The sequence below is a fragment of the Panulirus ornatus genome, chromosome 32 (genome assembly GCF_036320965.1).
Source record: "Panulirus ornatus isolate Po-2019 chromosome 32, ASM3632096v1, whole genome shotgun sequence".
NCBI classification, from domain to species: Eukaryota; Metazoa; Arthropoda; class Malacostraca; order Decapoda; family Palinuridae; genus Panulirus; species Panulirus ornatus.
Genome location: NC_092255.1, coordinates 26,581,688 through 26,603,926, shown reverse-complemented (window position 1 = coordinate 26,603,926; position 22,239 = coordinate 26,581,688). Strand labels below are relative to the sequence as shown.

Sequence of the window (22,239 nt, the reverse complement as noted above, 5' to 3'; positions counted from 1 at the left end):
CTTTCTGCATGTGTCCCAGCCACCAAGGCCTAGACCCAAAGCATAGAACTGGTTGTTGCATCCCAGAATTTATGTGTGCAGACTAGTCACATGTGGGATGACCATTATGTTGCCTTCATTTTTTGAATTGTGAAGCCGTGGAATTCTTTTCCTTCTTTTCTCTTGCCTTCTTCCTCTGGCCATTTCACTTTAAGATTCGTGTTAAAACATCTAAAGAGCTCAGATTAATTTCTTCTACATTCTTTTTTCAAGCTCTAAATTTTTTCCTGTCATATGAGGTGACTACAGTTAAAGCATGTTTTTACCAGGACTGTGTTGGCTACTTTGAAGAAAAAATTGCAGGAGATACGTGGGTAGCATTCTTTCTTTTCATACTTCATGGATATGTGTACATATGTTTTTTTTTATTTTCTCTTTTTTTTCCAGGAAGCAGAATCTTTTGGAGATAATTTGACACTTGGAAACCTTGACAGGCTGGAAGAAGGGTCAGAACCAACCAAAATCATAAATGTAACTAATGAGGAGACTCTTCAGCATATGGAGCTGGCTGCTGAGACAATCAGTAAGCTTAACTTTCTGTTTTCTATCCAGGCTTGTATTTTATTTTTTGACTAAGATGAGCATAACATATCTCAAATTAATTTTTTCAGTTTTCCATTTGCTCTCCCATAGGAGAGACTAGCCATTCAGTATCAAGGCTATACTTTATGGCTTTCTTATTTTAACCCTCTGTTGAATGGAGAGGCACACTTTATTGGTATGTAGAGATGCTACATATCACAAACAACTGTAATTAGCTCCAGAAAGAAATCTTGATACATTAGTTACCTGTATAACACAATGGGGGCTATATGGCCAATACCAATAGGGCTCCTGCACTTGTATGAGTTTTTATAGGTAGAAATTAAACCAAACCAATTGTTTCTTGCTAAGACTGAGTGGGTTGAATTTAGAAATAGACATGCTGTTAAGTTCTGGAACACTTATTTTGAACATCATTTAGTGTGTAATCAAGATACTTTGAGATTTCATTTGTCAATGTGCAATGTTTCTTCTTGGATCAAAAAGTAGGTAATCCTTTCACAACCAATGCTAACTGCTAGAGCCCATGATGTAAGAAAAAGGGAATCAACCTTGGCATAAGGAATCTTTTATTAGGTGACATTAGTAAGAGAGATCTGTGGCATTTAAGAAACACTTTTATTAGATGACACATACAAGGGAATGATCCATATCACAGGCAGAAGTGTAACTAAGAATATGACTTTTCTTATGATTCCATCTCTTTTGTATGGGTATGCTTTATGATATTGAAGACTGTCTGGAGATGAGAAATATATGTTTCCTTCCATTCCTTTCCCTCTGTCCTTTAAAAAAAAAAAAAGAATATCTTTGTTTCTTACACTAACAGACCTGAGGCACAGTCACCTGTGGGTCATGAGTAATTTGGATTGGTGGCTAGGAAGTGCCACCTGCATCTTTGTGCCAGCTGCATCATATGCATCGCCTGGTTGCTGTATAATTGGGTTTTTGTGAACAAATATCACCTAACCCTACTGAAAAGAAGATGATATCGTGTTTGATAAGCCATGTTTATTCAATGCACCCTTGCTGCTTCTTATAAGTCAGAGCTGTCTCAGATGCTCATAGAGTTCTGCTGCTACAAAGGAAATGTTTTTTTATGTTTAATAGAGAATGTTCAGAACAGTTTGAACTATGATTTTAAGGAGTTATAGCAACATCTACTCTCCATTTTTTCCAAGTTTTGATACTTTTGTGAAAGATGCATTGCTAGTTAAACTATTTCAGGTTGCATTTTTGCTGTATGGCTGTTTGTTTGTATTTTTATTCTTTTTTTCTGTGACTGTTTATGTATTTGTTTATTTTTCTGTTATAATTATTCAGTATAGGTCTTAATGGTACTGTGTTAGATTAGCTTGTGTCAAATTATTTACTTGAGTGTATATAATCATTTTGTATATTTTAGCTTCTCCTAGTGATGATTTGAGTGAACGTCGAAGCAGCAACTCTAGTTTGACCTCTGTCACTTCCCGGGGGTCCATTATGTCCCCTCCTGAGTTTAATGGAGGGTCTGGAGGAAGTTCAGCAGCAAATCTCACCAGTAAGATGTTTTCACTGAAGGGAAAGTTGAGTGGCGCCTTCAGCTACTGGACTGGAAAAGAAAAATCCCCAACGCAAGAAAAACCTTGTATGTTGTCTTTTTCTCAGAAGTGTATTAGGAATTGATGTGGTTTATGGGAAGTAATGTCCTGTCATTAGACTAAATCAGGGTAGGTTAAGCTGTGAATATAAACCATGGAGTGGTTATAGGTCTTATCTCTGGATGGTAGTCTCAGGTGTTGGTGCATTATTCTTGAGAGCTAGAGAGTGGGTGTAAGGAACTCTTATATAGAGAGTGGGTGTAAAGAACTCTTATATGGCTTGGGGGATGAATGCTCCAGAAGTTGATCAGTTGCAATGATTGTTTTTCTTTTTGAAAGTTTATATCTGTGAGTGCATGTTCATTATGATCAGAACATATTTCATGATCAATTTTGTCAAGCTCTCCTACACTAAACATTGACATGGGTATGTTTGAAGGAATAGTAGTTCCAACAGTATTATATGGTTGCGAGGCATGGGCTATAGGTAGGGTTGCATGGAGGAGGGTGGATGTGTTGGAAAGGAAATGTTCGAGGACAATATGTGGTGTGAGGTGGTTTGATCGAGTAAGTAATGAAAGGGTGAGAGATGTGATAGTAAAAAGAGTGTGATTGAGAGAGCAGAAGAGGGTGTGCTGAAATGGTTTGGACATAAAGAGAGAATGACTAAGGAAAGATTTGACAAAGAGGGTATACAGGGGGTCCCTGACTTTTGAGTGTCTTTCTCGGACACCCTCAGTTGTGAATGAGCTAATAGAAAAACAAAATTTAATTCATAGTCCAAGTTACAGTCAATTATTCATAATTACAAACTGCAATCCCTCTTCTTTTTTGTGAAATGTTTAATATGATATTCTGTTAACTGCATTTGCTTTAGAGGGCAGTATCTAATCCATTATTGCAGTCAGGTATAGGTATTTACTCTAACTTTATGCATTTCTTGATAAAAATCATCAAAATGTAGACATGACTCAGGTGTGTCACACATTTATATAGATGAAGATATATAGTTTGACTCACCTGTATACAATATCCAATGGTACTCAAGTTATTTTGCCTCAACAGCATCAACAGCTACACCCAATCCATCACCAAGTGAACCAGGAGATGACATTCCAGTTTCTCCAACTACGGGAGTATCCCTGTCCCAGGAATCATCCATGCCACTTGAAACAGAAAATACACTCACTTCCCTCCAGTCACCACCTGAAAAATTTGCTGCTCTCAATCCATCAGACTGTGGCTTACCTCTTGAGATTTTTACCAAGGTTATTGAAAGATTTTCATAGATAAAGTAACTCCCATCTGCCTTTAAATTGAGAATATAGAATCCCCCATTAAGAAGGTGTTATTGAATTGAAGTATCTTATTTTTGTCTTTAACAATATTCGTGTTGTACTTTGTTGAAGATCCAGGATAAGTTTCATAGCTCTCCAAACTGGTTGCTTTATCATAGATTCAATACTTGTAGGGCTTATGTTGTCGGGTTTTTTAATAGTTTATATATTCATTGTTCATGATAGGTTTTCTGAGGATCATAGGATCATACTACAAATTGTTTAGGTTTAATTAAGGCTGAGCTTACATTTTGCATATGTTACTGATAGGTCCACAGTGTATTTCATCCTTAAATGTGTAGCCAGAGCCACTTATTTACTCAGTGTATGTCTGGTATGTTGTCTCAAGCTATGATCTTATAGATGAGAAAGTTGCATTGTATAAAGACAGACATATTTGAAGTATTCAGAAATAGTTTTGAATAGGCCTTGAATGAAAATATATATCTTCTGTAGAAAATTAAAAGCTTTGTGAGTATGAATGAAAGGAAAGCAAAAGAGAATTTCAAAAAATGAATGAAGGAGTTTACTTGTGATAGAGGATGAAACTTTTGAGATGGAGTGAAATAACAGGGAATGAAATAAAGGTGTATAAGATAAATAAAGGAGTTTAATTGAAATAGAGGATGAAACTTGTGAGATGGAGTAATACAAGAGAGAATAAAAATGAAGATGTTTTAGATGGGCAAAGGAGTTTACTTGTGGTAGAGAATGAAACTTGTTAGATTTAGTGGTAGTGCTTTAAGGAACTGATTGAGGGTAATGAAATTAGAGGTTTACATATATGAGTAGAGTAGGTTTAGAGGATGAAATGCTATGGAATATGTATCGGAGGGAGGAAGACATTAAGGTTTTGAAAGCATGAAAAACATTTTCTGTATAGATAGGGAATTGAAGTATTACAAATGCTCATCCATGGACCAAGGTATTGCTGTGCAAGACCTAACCATCAACATATAGTTAGTGACAAAGCACTCATTTTGCCTAGAATGGTTACAGGCTTCTTAAAAAGTTGTCAATGACTTCAGAAGTTTCAAATCTAGAAGGCTTGCAATTCCTGGCCATGCGCGTATGAACCCCCAGCACAATAGTAGCTTCTTAAACAATTTCACTTATCCAAAGTGGCTTTCTACCATCATGGTTTCCTGCTGCTCACCTTAGAAAAGATAGGGAGGGGCAAGGGATTTTGTAATACTTTAACCTTGTGCTGTTTAATGGTTTTTGAATTTTGTTTTCTATTTAGTACACAGAGTTGTATTTTAGATGCCTTCATCATTCTAGTTATTCCTCAGAATGGAGGGTTTCAACTTAAGACAGATAGTAGATGAGAATTCCAATGAAACTCAAACAAAATGCCACATTAGACTTACCTTATTGGATGATACAGATGTTTTCAGTAAGATCTGTTAAATTCAGTACTCTAACTGAGGAGAACTGTGCTGTAGTCTTGATGTCTTCCTCCAGGTTTAATGCATATCTAATTAATTAGGAGGACTGAAACATTGTAATCTTTTAATAGGATTTTATATCATATGAAATACATCTCATTAGCAAAAATATCTTATGTTGGATGCATTGCAGGTAGGTAGTGTACAGAATTAATGAACATCAGTATTACTTTTGTGATCCATTTTCATAGTTTACAAGGACCCTTTGACTAAATTTACCTCTACATAGATGTCTCTCTGTGACTTACTGGTCTTCAAGATATGAGGAATATCTATAAAGAGTAGTGCATAAAGGCTAAAGGAATATCATTAATCTATCATGAAAAAGCTTTTTAGAAAGCAAGAAAAGCCTAACAGGACACAGTAGTGGATCAAAGCTCCTCTGATGCCAGTTTTGAAATTATACAAAACATCCAGAGTAAAGTTCAGCTGTTGATTCTTGCATAACTGTTATAGAAGGACTTTATACTTCATCTTACCTAAATTAGTCCTAGTGTCAAAGTTTAAGAGTGCTAGCATCTTGTATTGGGTTACGTTAACAAGTTGTCTTGATTGAGAATAACATTATACTGGTTAAGAAAGTAACAGGAATTATTAAGTGATTTGTTCCTGACTTTTTGTGGTGTCACATAATTCTTGTTGGGAGTTATTGGTACAAAGTCCATTACCTCATCACCTTTCTTTCAGGGTAACTTGCTTCATCCCTATCTTTCATTACAATACTTGGATGTTCTGAGTGCCCCAACGACAAGAGCTTTCTTAGTGGGAGCCTCTAATACTCTTTTCATCCATAAGAAACATCTTTATGATGTCTTAGTTCAGGTGGGTGGTTTCACTTGTATGATTTTTCTTGGTCATGCATAAGAGTACAAATAAACCTCATTCCTTCACACTGATTCAGGGAAACCCTTTAATAATTCAACCAGAAGTGGGAAGTATCTAGAATTTTTTTTCTTTTTCTTTTTTTTTGAAATTATATAGAAATCATTGCCTTTGCATCAGGTTTTTCCCTTTTTCAGTGTCATGATAAAGTTATACATACAGATTGTTTCCTAAATAATTCACTCGTTAATCATTGCCATACCATGAATTATCTAAGACCCAAAAGCATTGCTTTGAAGCATTTCCTCAACAGTTCATTCCAGTGTAGCTGTCACATTCATAGAGCAGGTAGTGTGGGTCTGAGCAGAGAAAACATGTTGTACTATATAAAATTATTAAGGGAGGCCTCAGGAAATATGCATGGAAAAAAGAAATAAAAGGAAAACTTGAAAAGAGAGAGAAGTAAGTTTAAGAAGAAACAGGTTCTGGAAGAGTAATGGTCCCCTGATATGAAAATATGTGGCATGCCATCATTAGTGGCTTTTATTATGAATTTGGCTTATGAAAAGTTGTTAGTGGGAGAAAGGGCAAGGCTTTTACTTCCCCCATGGTAGTGTTTCAGTGGATAAGGAAAGCCAAATGATGTATTGAGTGTGATAAAAGATGAATATAGTATCAGTAAAATTAATTAATTTTATATGTAGCAGTCGTGAGTGTAGTGATTGTTACCAGACTCTGCTTGCTTGAGGTTACGCTTAGACTGAAAATTTACATTTGCTAGGCTTTATCATTGTTATTTGACAAAAGAGAGTAAAGTCTCATCACAGAACTTTTCATTTCATAGGAGTCCATCCTGTCCTTGTTGCTAAGTATAGTGCAGTCTTGGAGCAGCACAAGCCCTTGGATAGGGGGTCCTGGTTATAGCCCCAGGTCCCCTTTCAGAAAGGTAGAGACAGAGATGATTGTGGGGATGGGATTAGCCTTCTTAATAGGGGCATCATTGGATTTCAGGAAATATTGTTAGACTGCAGACTGCATGTAATGGGTAAGATTATTGTAAGGAAGGGGTGTATAGTGGTGCTGGTAATCAACAACCGTCCAAGAACCTATAACAGTTTTAAAGTAATAGTAATGAAGGAGCAGTTAGGATGGTCAAGTAAGGAGTGTGGCACTTTTCCAGGAACATGAAGATCATGATATTGGGAATTTCAGTTACAGTGAAATCTCTTTTCTTTCATACATGTTTGCTAGTTCCTGCATGAGCAAGGTAGCATTCAGAACAGAAGACAGCTTCAGAAGAAAAAATACTCACTGCACTTCTTCCTCTATTCCTTCTATTGGATAGTAATACATGAGAGGATTTCCAGCCCCAAGATCCTACTCTTTATTGCCTCCTACAGCAAACAGGAGATACCTCGGCAGTATTCTTTCTCCCCTTTCCCCAGGAATAAAGGAAAGGATACAAGGGAATAGATTGTAAATAGGAGACTGAAAGTTATGGAGACATGAGCTCATAGAATGTATACAGAATATTGGTTTATATCACTGAGCATAAAAGAACCAAAGGGGCTGGTACACCCTCACTGTTAGACCTTGTCTTTACACATAGTAGCCTGGAAATTAAGTATATCACATATGATATACCAGTTGGAAAAAGTGATCATGTAATCCTTGTGTTTGATTGTGTAGTTGAAGAAGACACAAGAAGGAGATGAGAAAGTAAACAGAACTAAAAGAAGAAATTGATCATGGAACTACCCACAGCTGAACATCTTTGAGAGTATAACTTAGGAAGTAGAATTCTATAACCGGTTTATAAATCAATATTATGGAAGGTTCTTTGAAATCTAAAAAGGACTTAGATCATGGATACCATTGTATGCCATCTGTCTGTATTTTTGATGCCCATTTCCTCTGGGAACTCCCTCAAGGGGTTGGCCTCAAGAAAAGAATCTCCATAACTGGTGAACTCCAGTGCCACTGCTGAGCCTCTAGTGCTACACCCTTAACAGGCCACTGGCAAAAGGCAACTCTAGCACAATGTTTCCAGAGGCTCCTACTTGATGTTCCTACCAACCACTTCTACCTCATGTGTCTGCCTAATGTTCCTACCTAATAACATGCAAACATAGAAGAGTGGCAGAGAGAGAACAAGAGACAGACTTGGTTTAGTAAAAGATGTCCAAAAACAAAAGAGCTTAGATATGCATTATGGAGGAGATTTAGTTGACACAATAGTTAGCCAACATTTGAAAGGTATAAGAAAGCAGGAAAATAGCACTGCGAAATAAGGTGGGAAGAGCTAAGAAACTTTAAAAAGAATATTTTAAAGAATGCAAAAGATGATCTAGATCCTTCCCATAAGTTTATCAAAAGCAGATTGTCAGTAAAAGAGCATCTAATCAGGAGGGATGAAATGTTAAGGTTGATAAAATGTGCACAGAATAGATGATATGTTCAGAAGTGTTTTCACACTGGAGAACATTGCCGCAAGATGGATAAAAAGTCTTAGGAGGCAGTGCAATACTTTGAAAAGGGGTAACCAGGCTATTAAAACACCTTGACCCATATAAATTTCGTGATTCTGGTGAAGTCTTTCCACATGGGCAGAACACATGTGCAGAGGCACATGGATTCAGGAAAAGGAGGTCATGCATTAGAAATCTCTTTGATTTCTACGATAGAGTGAGCTTTGTCTTAGACAAAAGAGATGCATGGATGGACTGTGTACTCCTGGCCTACCAGGAAGCAGTTCATGTTGTATCACATCAGAGGTTGCATAAGAATCTAGATCTGTAGGAAAGAATAAGAAGAAGCCTCCTTTATTGAACAGAAGATTATCTTAGTTGAAGGGAGCAGTGGATACAGGTTACAGGAGCGTTCTCAAAATGGGCTGGGGTCACAAATGGTGTGCTGGAGGGCTTAATCTTAGGCTCATTGCTTTTCATTTTGTATGTAGATGATTTGCTTAATGGATTGAACTTTTACCTGAACATGTTTGTAGATGATGCCAAGGTTTAATGAGATATAATGATAATTATAATTGCTTTACCTTACAAGGGAACATAAGCAGACTTCAAAGTTTGTGAGATATTTGATTAATATCATAGTAAATGCAAAGTAATGAGGATGGGCACAGTGAAAGAGGGCCTCTGTAATTTCATTATTCACCAAAAAATGACCCACAAGAATCTATATGTGAAAGAAATTTCAAGCGTTGACAGTGTGCCTAATCTGTCGCTAGAGCTCCACATCAGGAATATTGTTAGGAGGCAAACTATCCGCTAGCATGCACTTAAATTGCATTTGAATATATGTATAAGAGTGTGAATGAGAGAGCAGAAGAGGGTGTATTGAAATGGTTTGGTCACATAGAGAGAATGAGTGAGGAAAGATTGACAAAGAGGATATGTGTGTCAGAGGTGGAGGGAACGAGGAGAAGTGGGAGACCAAATTGGAGGTGGAAGGATAGAGCAATCGGGGCCTGAACATGCAGGAGGGTGAAAGGCATGCAAGGAATAGAGTGAATTGGAATTATGTGGTATACCAGGGTCGACATGCTGTCAATTGATTTAACCAGGGCATGTGAAGCGTCTGGGGTAAACCATGGAAAGTTTTGTGGGGCCTGAATGTGGAAAGGGAGATGTGGTTTTGGTGCATTATACACGATCCACACATCCTTGACCACTTCTGAAACCACACAGCTCTTCTCTTCCCCAATCTGATGCTCTGTACATGCCTTCACCCTCTCAATCAATACCCTCCCACATAATTTCCCAGGAATACTCAACAAACTTATACCTCTGTAATTTGAGCACTCACTCTTATCCCCTTTGCCTTTGTACAATGGCACTATGCACGCATTCCGCCAATCCTCAGGCACCTCACCACGAGTCATACATACATTAAATAACCTTACCAACCAGTCAACAATACAGTCACCCCCTTTTTTGATAAATTCCACTGCAATACCATCCAAACCCGCTGCCTTGCCGGCTTTCATCTTCCACAAAGCTTTTACTACCTCTTCTCTGTTTACCAAACCATTCTCCCTAACCCTCAAAATATATTTATAAAGCAACATGAATATAGTATAAGAACGGGAAATGGCGAATAGTGTAAAAGAAAAGAAAGAAAAGTATATATGTATGAGAGAGCTTGGGAAGTGAGTCAGTTGTTGTTCGCTGATGATACAGCGCTGGTGGCTGATTCATGTGAGAAACTGCAGAAGCTTGTGACTGAGTTTGGTAAAGTGTGTGAAAGAAGAAAGTTAAGAGTAAATGTGAATAAGAGCAAGGTTATTAGGTACAGTAGGGTTGAGGGTCAAGTCAATTGGGAGGTAAGTTTGAATGGAGAAAAACTGGAGGAAGTAAAGTGTTTTAGATATGTGGGAGTGGATCTGGCAGCGGATGGAACCATGGAAGCGGAAGTGGATCATAGGGTGGGGGAGGGGGCGAAAATCGTGGGAGCCTTGAAGAATGTGTGGAAGTCGAGAACATTATCTCGGAAAGCAAAAATGGGTATGTTTGAAGGAATAGTGGTTCCAACAATGTTGTATGGTTGCGAGGCGTGGGCTATAGATAGAGTTGTGCGCAGGAGGATGGATGTGCTGGAAATGAGATGTTTGAGGACAGTGTGTGGTGTGAGGTGGTTTGATCTAGTAAGTAACGTAAGGGTAAGAGAGATGTGTGGAAATAAAAAGAGCGTGGTTGAGAGAGCAGAAGAGGGTGTTTTGAAGTGGTTTGGGCACATGGAGAGAATGAGTGAGGAAAGATTGACCAAGAGGATATATGTGTCGGAGGTGGAGGGAACGAGGAGAAGTGGGAGACCAAATTGGAGGTGGAAAGATGGAGTGAAAAAGATTTTGTGTGATCGGGGCCTGAACATGCAGGAGGGTGAAAGGAGGGCAAGGAATAGAGTGAATTGGATCGATGTGGTATACCGGGGTTGACGTGCTGTCAGTGGGTTGAATTAGGGCATGTGAAGCGTCTGGGGTAAACCATGGAAAGCTGTGTAGGTATGTATATTTGCGTATGTGGACGTATGTATATACATGTGTATGGGGGTGGGTTGGGCCATTTCTTTCGTCTGTTTCCTTGCGCTACCTCGCAAACGCGGGAGACAGCGACAAAGCAAAAAAAAATTTTCCAAAAGAAGGAACAGAGGGGGCCAGGTGAGGATATTCCAAAAAAGGCCCAGTCCTCTGTTCTTAGCGCTACCTCGCTAACGCGGGAAATGGCGAATAGTTAAAAAAAAAAAAAAAAAATATATATATATACACACATTGAAATGTATAGGAATGTATATGTGTGGATGTGTATGTGTATACATGTGTATGTGGGTGGGTTGGGCCACTCTCGTCTATTTCCTTGTGCTACTATGCTAATGCTGGAGACAGTGACAAGTATAATGAAAAAAAAAAAGGAAATTTAAGGTAAACTATTCACAACATATTACAAGAACAAAACTGGACTATACTTCACAAGTCTGATTACTGCACTTGAAGAAGTACAAACATTCTGTTGAGGGAAGGATGGCTGAGATGGCACCTGAGCTGTAATGAGAGGTTAAGGGCTACAGATTTTCTCTCTATGGGTGAGGGAGAATATCTGGGTTAGTTGATTACCTTCAAGCTTCTAACTTAGTATATGTCATCAGTGAACAGGTCTTCATAGAATGTGATAACAGAGTGACCAGAGGTCATGACAGGAAGCCAGGCAAGAGGTTTGTTAGGAAGGACATGAAGAAGTTTTGGTTTAGTGCAAAAGTGGTAGATGGTTGGAGTTAAGTAAGAGATGAAACTGCAAATGCTGGCAGTATACAAATATTGATTATGCTACTTGATGTTAATGAAAGTTCAAGGGATGTGGTCCCAGATGTATAGAACTCTGTACTGTATAGATAGGAATTAAAGGATTGGTGATTGCTGCATGCTGGGATTCTAGGTAGTGAGGTTTTAAGGTGTATTGCAGTAAACAGATAGATCCACTTATTTTCATGCATTAACCATGATTATTAATTCAAAACGAGATTCTGAAAAATCTTCACCATGGGATTAAAGTCATGCTTGTGAAATTTATATTGACACCTGTGCTAAGCTGACTTCTGGTACAGTACAGAGTATTGACACCCCAAACCATACACTGACATAATTTATTCATTCATAATTACCTTAAGATCACTTTCTAAGAAAGAGTCCTGGTGTTACCTAGGATCTTTTCATAGACTCCTGCAGCCTAGTGCTGTGCTATATCCAGTAGCAGGGAAGTAAGAACTCCAGTGGAGTGAGAAGTTTTTGACGAAATTGTACTCAGTGATACAACTTTGCTGAAGGTAACTTTTCACTCACAGTGAAACCTCCTGCAGGTGGAATCTGGTAACACCCTCTGATATGACAGAAATTTTAAGCAACTGGTGTTAAAATTTGTGCACACTAAGATGTTTGAGAATTTGTAAGGAAAGGCACAAATGCAGACATGTATTTTGCAGATTTAAGGTTACCAGACATTCAAAAGTCAGCCAAATAATTGCTTACTGCATTGCTGAAGATTTCAGTAATTGTATTTACAACTTGTATAACTATTGTTTTTTGAAACTAACTTATAATCTCGATCTTATAGCTAGAGGAGGGCAAGATAGAGATTCCTGATCCAGAACTTAAGCGTCAGCTGAGTTTGTCTACAGAGGACCTTCGCTTTGCAGAGAATATTGTTCGTCAGGTATGTTTGCTTATTCTTCTCAACATAAATATAATTTGTGGCATAATGCTAAAAGAAAACATTATTTTACCATTAATCTCCTTTTCCCCCCCCTAATGAGGTGATATCTTTGTTGGTTAAAAGCTCCTAGTTAGTCCAGACCTATAGATGGCATACTCATTCATTTGGGATACACCACACTGACTGTGCTGTATTGTCCTTGTTGCCAGATATATTCTGTTTCACACAGAGACATCTCCCTCCATAGTGTCTCATCTTCATTCTCTTGAACAATGAGTGCAATGGGACTGATGTCTTTATTATCTTTATTTTTTTTTACATACTTGATTACTGTTTTCTGCCTATTGAGGTCGTGCCAGAAGCAAACAATGGCCTCATTTGCTTGCATCCATTCTCTGGATACCATGTATAGTGCACTGAAATCAGTATCCTCTTGCCATAGCCAAAACTTACAGACCTATGTGTGATTTCCCTTGTCCACTTCATATGCCCTGGTTCAGCCCCTTAAGAGTATGTCAACCCCTAGTGTACCACATCATTCCAGTTTGCTCTGTCCCCTGACTGTATTCTGTTTCTCTTCTTCAGTTTATCACATTTGATGAATTTCACATTATCATCAAGGTTTTTGGCTTTCTGAAGTACCTCCTGGCCAGATGATTCCAAGTTGAATGTAGTCATAATTGGTCACATCCTTACATCTTGATTATAGCCAACTGTTCTCCAGTGAAGTTTAGTGATATTTTTGTGGCAGAGGAAATCTGTGATTGAGTGTGTGTGTGTGTGATTGTTATTTGTGTCTTATGGGGAGAGAGTTTTTACATCCATGTTTGCCCTGTCTCTTAACCTTGTGTGTGAGTGTATACCATGTCTTGTACCCCTGTATATGTATGCACATTCACACACACACCCTAGCCTATGCCAGGCACCCATTTGATCGACCAGCCCTTAAGGAAGGATGTAGTGTGAACTGGTGCTATAACCAGAATTCGAACCTCTGTAGGGTTGATGCCAGGCAGTTCATGCATGCATGATTGTCAGTAACAGTAATCATGCCTCCACATTGGTCCATGTGTGTGTTTGTGTCTGTGCACTGCCTTCAGAATGAAGGAATGTCAACTCCTGAGGGATTTGTTTGAACATTGGTCTTCTCTAGGTTGCTATGATATTCATTGCTGGATGAGCAGTCGCTGTTTTTAGAAGGCACACAGTGCAATATGTTTGAAACCATTTGCCCTTCACATAATTTTAAAAGAAATTGTTCTTGTCATGTTATGAAATGTACCACAATGCTGCCTTTATTCACTTACCCTTCATATCAATTGATTTAAATTACAGTGCATTAGTTTCAGACTCCACTGTTGTTTATGTTCATTAGAGTAAAGTGCAGATTTTCTTGTGTATAACTGCATACTTTTAAACAGAAGAAAATCTATGAAGTTTAGTAATATTATTTCAGGTAGAGGCAGTCAATGCAGCTTTGAACAATAAAGCTCCCAATGGCACATCTCCCATCAAAAGCCACCCAGACGTTTTCTTAGAAGGTGTTGGATGGGTTGGTGGTGAGGAGTGGCTCCGCTACCAGTTTAAAGTTTATCTTCTGTCTCTTCTGAGATCTTCTGTCTGCCCAGGTGAACATTAATGAAGCATCTTTTTGTTTGCATGTGTTGTTCTATTTTGAACTGAAGGAATAACTTTTTCAGCTGACTACCAGCATAACCTGAATTAAAGTGACTGTTTAACTGACTAAAAATCAGTCATGAGGAGCAATGTGGTTTCAGAAGTGGTAGAGGATGTGTGGATCAGGTGTTTGCTTTGAAGAATTTGTGTGAGAAATACTTAAAAAAGGATAGAGTTGTATGTGGCATTTATGGATCTGGAGAAGGCATATGATAGGGTTGATAGAGAAGCTTTGTGGAAGGTCTTCAGAGTGTATGGCATGGGGGGTGAGCTGCTAGAAGCACTAAGAAGTTTTTGTCAAGGGTGTAAGGAGTGTGTACAAATAGGAAGAGAGGAGAGAGATTGGTTCCTAGTTAAAGGCAGTCTGTGGCAGAGGTGTGTGATGTCCCCATGGTTGTTTGATTTGTTTATGGATGGTTAGGGAGGTAAATGCAAGAGTTTTGGAGGGGCAAGTATGCAGTCTGTTGGGGATAAGAGGGCCTGGGAAGTGAGTCAGTTGTTGTTCATTGATGATGCAGCACTGGTGGCTTATTCATGTGAGAAATGGCCAAAGTTGGTGACTGAGTTTGGAAAAGTGTGTGAAAGGAGAAAGTTGAGAGTAAATGCGAATAAGAGCATGGTTTTTAGGTTCAGCTGGGTTGAGGGACAAGTTAGTTTGGATGTAAGTTTGAATGGAGAAAATTTGGAAGAACTGAAGTGTTTTGGATATTAGGGAGTGGACTTAGCAGCGAATGCAACCACGGAAGTGGAAGGGAGTCATAGGGTAGGGGAGGGGCGAAGGTTCTGGGAGTGATGAAGAACATGTGAAAAGAGAGAATGTTATCTTGGATAGCATGTTTTAAGGAACAGTAGTTCCAACAATATCATATATTATTTATTTTTATTATACTTGGTCTCTGTTTCCCTTGTCAGTGAGATAGCACCAGGAAACAAACGAAGAACAACTCATCTATTCATGCACACACACACTTACATGGAAAGGTCTGTGGGGCCTGGATGTGGATAGGGAGCTGTTTTTCGGTGCATTACACGTGACAGCTAGAGACTGAGTGTGAAAGAAAATGGCCTTTTTGTCTTTATTCCTGGCGCTGCCTCGCTGAAGCAGGGGATAGCATTGTTGTTATCCTGTGTGTGTGTGTGTGTAGGGAAGGTAGTGACAAGAATAGGTTAAAGCAAGCTAGTAGAATATATACATGTGTATGTATGTATATGTTGATATGTATATGTATGTATGCATGCTTATGTGGGCATTTATGTATATATATGTGTGGGTTTCTCCTTTTAGAAAGTTGAAATACAAGGAGGGGAGGGTTTCTAGCCCCCCGCTCCCATCCCCTTTAGTCACCTTCTACGACACGTGAGGAATGCGTGGGAAGTATTCTTTCTCCCCTATCACCAGGGCATGTGAAGCGTCTGGGGTAAACCATGGAAAGTTCTGTGGGGCCTGGATGTGGAAAGGGAGCTGTGGTTTCTGTGCATTATTACATGACAGCTAGAGACTGAGTGTGAACAAATGGGGCCTTTGTTGTCTTTTCCTAGCGCTACCTCTCACACATGAGGGGGGAGGGGGATGTTATTCCATGTGTGGCAAGGTGGCGATGGGAATAAATAAAGGCAGACAGTATGAATTATGTACATGTGTATATATGTATATGTCTGTGTGTGTATATGCATGTGTACATTGAGATGTATGGGTATGTATATTTGCGTGTGTGGACGTGTATGTATATACATGTGTAGGGGGGTGGGTTAGGCCATTTCTTTCGTCTGTTTCCTTGCCCTACCTCGCAAACGCGGGAGACAGCGACAAAGCAAAAAAAAAAATATATATATATATATATATATATACATATATATCTCGCACGCATGCTGGGAGAGGGGGTTGTCATTTCATGTGTGGCGGGGTGGCGATGGCAATGAATAAAGGCAGCAAGTATGAATTATGTTCATGTATATGTCTGGGTATGTATATATATGTATATGTTGAAATGTATAGGTATGTATAGGTGTGTGTGTGGACGTGTATGTATATACATGTGTATGTGGGTGGGTTGGGCCATTTGTTCGTCTGTTTCCTTGCGCTACCTCGCTGACGCGGGAGACAGCGATAAAGTATGATAAAATATATATATATATATATATATATATATATATATATATATATATATATATATATATTTTTTTTTTTTTTTTTTTTTTTTTTTTATACTTTGTCGCTGTCTCCCGCGTTTGCGAGGTAGCGCGAGGAAACAGACGAAAGAAATGGCCCAACCCCCATACACACGTACATACACACGTCCACACACGCAAATATACATACCTACACAGCTTTCCATGGTTTACCCCAGACGCTTCACATGCCTTGATTCAATCCACTGACAGCACGTCAACCCCTGTATACCACATCGCTCCAATTCACTCTATTCCTTGCCCTCCTTTCACCCTCCTGCATGTTCAGGCCCCGATCACACAAAATCTTTTTCACTCCATCTTTCCACCTCCAATTTGGTCTCCCTCTTCTCCTCGTTCCCTCCACCTCCGACACATATATCCTCTTGGTCAATCTTTCCTCACTCATTCTCTCCATGTGCCCAAACCATTTCAAAACACCCTCTTCTGCTCTCTCAACCACGCTCTTTTTATTTCCACACATCTCTCTTACCCTTACGTTACTTACTCGATCAAACCACCTCACACCACACATTGTCCTCAAACATCTCATTTCCAGCACATCCATCCTCCTGCGCACAACTCTATCCATAGCCCACGCCTCGCAACCATACAACATTGTTGGAACCACTATTCCTTCAAACATACCCATTTTTGCTTTCCGAGATAATGTTCTCGACTTCCACACATTTTTCAAGGCTCCCAAAATTTTCGCCCCCTCCCCCACCCTATGATCCACTTCCGCTTCCATGGTTCCATCCGCTGACAGATCCACTCCCAGATATCTAAAACACTTCACTTCCTCCAGTTTTTCTCCATTCAAACTCACCTCCCAATTGACTTGACCCTCAACCCTACTGTACCTAATAACCTTGCTCTTATTCACATTTACTCTTAACTTTCTTCTTCCACACACTTTACCAAACTCAGTCACCAGCTTCTGCAGTTTCTCACATGAATCAGCCACCAGCGCTGTATCATCAGCGAACAACAACTGACTCACTTCCCAAGCTCTCTCATCCCCAACAGACTTCATACTTGCCCCTCTTTCCAGGACTCTTGCATTTACCTCCCTAACAACCCCATCCATAAACAAATTAAACAACCATGGAGACATCACACACCCCTGCCGCAAACCTACATTCACTGAGAACCAATCACTTTCCTCTCTTCCTACACGTACACATGCCTTACATCCTCGATAAAAACTTTTCACTGCTTCTATCAACTTGCCTCCCACACCATATATTCTTAATACCTTCCACAGAGCATCTCTATCAACTCTATCATATGCCTTCTCCATATATATATATATATATATATATATATATACTTTTTTTTTTTTTTTTTTTTTTTACTTTGTCGCTGTCTTCCGCGTTTGCGAGGTAGCGCAAGGAAACAGACGAAAGAAATGGCCCAACCCCCCCCATACACATGTATATACATATGTCCATACACGCAAATATACATACCTACACAGCTTTCCACGGTTTACCCCAGACGCTTCACATGCCTTGATTCAATCCACTGACAGCACGTCAACCCCGGTATACCACATCGCTCCAATTCACTCTATTCCTTGCCCTCCTTTCACCCTCCTGCATGTTCAGGCCCCGATCACACAAAATCTTTTTCACTCCATCTTTCCACCTCCAATTTGGTCTCCCTCTTCTCCTTGCTTCCTCCACCTCCGACACATATATCCTCTTGGTCAATCTTTCCTCACTCATCCTCTCCATGTGCCCAAACCACTTCAAAACACCCTCTTCTGCTCTCTCAACCACGCTCTTTTTATTTCCACACATCTCTCTTACCCTTACGTTACTCACTCGATCAAACCACCTCACACCACACATTGTCCTCAAACATCTCATTTCCAGCCCATCCATCCTCCTGCGCACAACTCTATCCATAGCCCACGCCTCGCAACCATACAACATTGTTGGAACCACTATTCCTTCAAACATACCCATTTTTGCTTTCCGAGATAATGTTCTTTTTTTTTTTTTTTTTTTTTTTTTATACTAATCGCCATTTCCCGCATTAGCGAGGTAGCGTTAAGAACAGAGGATGAGGACTGGGCCTTTGAGGGAATATCCTCACCTGGCCCCCTTCTCTGTTTCTTCTTTTGGAAAAAAAAAGAGGGGAGGATTTCCAGCCTCCCGCTCCCTCCCCTTTTAGTCGCCTTCTACGACACGCAGGGAATATGTGGGAAGTATTCTTTCTCCCCTATCCCCAGGGATAAAAATTAATATATATATATATATATATATATATATATATATATATATATATATATATATATTTTTTTTTTTTTTTTTTTTTTTTTTTTTTTTTTTTTTTTATACTTTGTCGCTGTCTCCCGCGTTTGCGAGGTAGCGCAAGGAAACAGACGAAAGAAATGGCCCAACCCCCCCCCCATACACATGTACATACACACGTCCACACACGCAAATATACATACCTACACAGCTTTCCATGGTTTACCCCAGACGCTTCACATGCCTTGCTTCAATCCACTGACAGCACGTCAAGCCCTGTATACCACATGACTCCAATTCACTCTATTTCTTGCCCTCCTTTCACCCTCCTGCATGTTCAGGCCCCGATCACACAAAATCTTTTTCACTCCATCTTTCCACCTCCAATTTGGTCTCCCTCTTCTCCTCGTTCCCTCCACCTCCGACACATATATCCTCTTGGTCAATCTCTCCTCACTCATTCTCTCCATGTGCCCAAACCATTTCAAAACACCCTCTTCTGCTCTCTCAACCACGCTCTTTTTATTTCCACACATCTCTCTTACCCTTACGTTACTTACTCGATCAAACCACCTCACACCACACATTGTCCTCAAACATCTCATTTCCAGCACATCCATCCTCCTGCGCACATCTCTATCCATAGCCCACGCCTCGCAACCATACAGCATTGTTGGAACCACTATTCCCTCAAACATACCCATTTTTGCTTTCCGAGATAATGTTCTCGACTTCCACACATTTTTCAAGGCTCCCAAAATTTTCGCCCCCTCCCCCACCCTATGATCCACTTCCGCTTCCATGGTTCCATCCGCTGACAGATCCACTCCCAGATATCTAAAACACTTCACTTCCTCCAGTTTTTCTCCATTCAAACTCACCTCCCAATTGACTTGACCCTCACCCCTACTGTACCTAATAACCTTGCTCTTATTCACATTTACTCTCAACTTTCTTCTTCCACACACTTTACCAAACTCAGTCACCAGCTTCTGCAGTTTCTCACATGAATCAGCCATATATATATATTTTTTTTTTTTTTTTTTATACTTTGTCGCTGTCTCCCGCGTTTGCGAGGTAGCAAACATATATATACATTTATTTATTTATTTTGCTCTGTCGCTGCCCCCCGCGTTAGTGAGGCAGCGCAAGGAAACAGACGAAAGAATGGCCCAACCCACCCACATACACACGTATGTACATACACGTCCACACACAGCACATATACACACCCATACATCTCAATGTACACATATATATATATATATATACACACACAGACACATACACATACACACATGCACGCAATTCACACCATCTGCCCCTACCCATTCCCATCGCCACCCCGCCACACACGGAATAACAACCCCCTCCCCCCTCGTGTGCGAGGTAGCGTTAGGAAAAGACAACAAAGGCCCCACTCATTCACACCCAGTCTCCAGCTGTCATGCAACAACGCACCGAAACCACAGCTCCCCCTCCACATCCAGGCCCCACAGAACCCCCCATGGTCCACCCCAGACGCCCCACACGCCCTGGCTCAATCCACCGACAGCACGTCGACCCCGGCAAACCACATCATTCCAATTCACTCCATTCCCTGCACGCCCCTCACCCTCCTGCATATCCAGGCCCGGAACACTCAAAATCTTTTCCACTCCACCCCCCCACCCTCAATCCGGTCTCCCACCTCTCCCCGCTCCCTCGACCTCCGACACATATATCCTCCTGGTCAATCCCTCCCCACTCATTCTCTCCACGTGACCAAACCACCCCAAAACACCCCCTTCCGCTCTCTCAACCACACTCTTTCTATTTCCACACATCTCCCACCCCCACATTACTCACTCGATCAAACCACCTCACACCACACATCGCCCTCAAACATCTCACCTCCAGCACACCCACCCCCCCGCGCACAACTCCATCCACAGCCCACGCCTCGCAGCCATACAACACCGTTGGAAACACTATTCCCCCAAACACACCCATTTCCGCTCTCCGAGACAATGTTCCAGACCTCCAAACATTCTTCAAGGCTCCCAGAATTTTCGCCCCCTCCCCCACCCTATATATATATATATATATATATATATATATATATATATATATATATATATATATATATATTACAGAGGTATAAGTTTGTTGAGTATTCCTGGCAAATTATATGGGAGGGTATTGATTGAGAGGGTGAAGGCATGTACAGAGCATCAGATTGGGGAAGAGCAGTGTGGTTTCAGAAGTGGTAGAGGATGTGTGGATCAGGTGTTTGCTTTGAAGAATGTATGTGAGAAATACTTAGAAAAGCAAATGGATTTGTATGTAGCATTTATGGATCTGGAGAAGGCATATGATAGAGTTGATAGAGATGCTCTGTGGAAGGTATTAAGAATATATGGTGTGGGAGGCAAGTTGTTAGAAGCAGTGAAAAGTTTTTATCGAGGATGTAAGGCATGTGTACGTGTAGGAAGAGAGGAAAGTGATTGGTTCTCAGTGAATGTAGGTTTGCGGCAGGGGTGTGTGATGTCTCCATGGTTGTTTAATTTGTTTATGGATGGGGTTGTTAGGGAGATGAATGCAAGAGTTTTGGAAAGAGGGGCAAGTATGAAGTCTGTTGGGGATGAGAGAGCTTGGGAAGTGAGTCAGTTGTTGTTCGCTGATGATACAGCGCTGGTGGCTGATTCATGTGAGAAACTGCAGAAGCTGGTGACTGAGTTTGGTAAAGTGTGTGAAAGAAGAAAGTTAAGAGTAAATGTGAATAAGAGCAAGGTTATTAGGTACAGTAGGGTTGAGGGTCAATTCAATTGGGAGGTGAGTTTGAATGGAGAAAAACTGGAGGAAGTGAAGTGTTTTAGATATCTGGGAGTGGATCTGGCAGCGGATGGAACCATGGAAGCGGAAGTGGATCATAGGGTGGGGGAGGGGGCGAAAATTCTGGGAGCCTTGAAGAATGTGTGGAAGTCGAGAACATTATCTCGGAAAGCAAAAATGGGTATGTTTGAAAGAATAGTGGTTCCAACAATGTTGTATGGTTGCGAGGCGTGGACTATGGATAGAGTTGTGCGCAGGAGGATGGATGTGCTGGAAATGAGATGTTTGAGGACAATGTGTGGTGTGAGGTGGTTTGATCGAGTAAGTAACGTAAGGGTAAGAGAGATGTGTGGAAATAAAAAGAGCGTGGTTGAGAGAGCAGAAGAGGGTGTTTTGAAATGGTTTGGTCACATGGAGAGAATGAGTGAGGAAAGATTGACCAAGAGGATATATGTGTCGGAGGTGGAGGGAACGAGGAGAAGAGGGAGACCAAATTGGAGGTGGAAAGATGGAGTGAAAAAGATTTTGTGTGATCGGGGCCTGAACATGCAGGAGGGTGAAAGGAGGGCAAAGAATAGAGTGAATTGGATCGATGTGGTATACCGGGGTTGACGTGCTGTCAGTGGATTGAATCAAGGCACGTGTGTGGGGGTGGGTTGGGCCATTTCTTTCGTCTGTTTCCTTTCGCTACCTCGCAAACGCGGGAGACAGCGACAAAAAAAAAAATATATATATATATATATATATATATATATATATATATATATATATATATATATATATATATATATATATATATATCTTTCTTTTCTTTTATACTATTCGCCACT

At 40.3% G+C, this 22,239-nt stretch overlaps 1 protein-coding gene across 5 annotated transcripts in view; it reads left to right on the top strand.

The window, feature by feature from the left end:
• Positions 1-22,239, top strand: part of LOC139759216 (late secretory pathway protein AVL9 homolog) — a 141,147-nt gene that overhangs the window by 57,596 nt on the left and 61,312 nt on the right. For all 5 annotated transcript variants that reach the window (XM_071681301.1, XM_071681300.1, XM_071681297.1 and 2 more), the window contains 6 exons: positions 427-562; positions 1,988-2,209; positions 3,228-3,430; positions 5,635-5,769; positions 12,390-12,488; positions 13,945-14,116. In XM_071681301.1, coding sequence (XP_071537402.1) covers positions 427-562; positions 1,988-2,209; positions 3,228-3,430; positions 5,635-5,769; positions 12,390-12,488; positions 13,945-14,116 — 967 coding nt within the window. The remainder of the gene's footprint in view (positions 1-426; positions 563-1,987; positions 2,210-3,227; positions 3,431-5,634; positions 5,770-12,389; positions 12,489-13,944; positions 14,117-22,239) is intronic.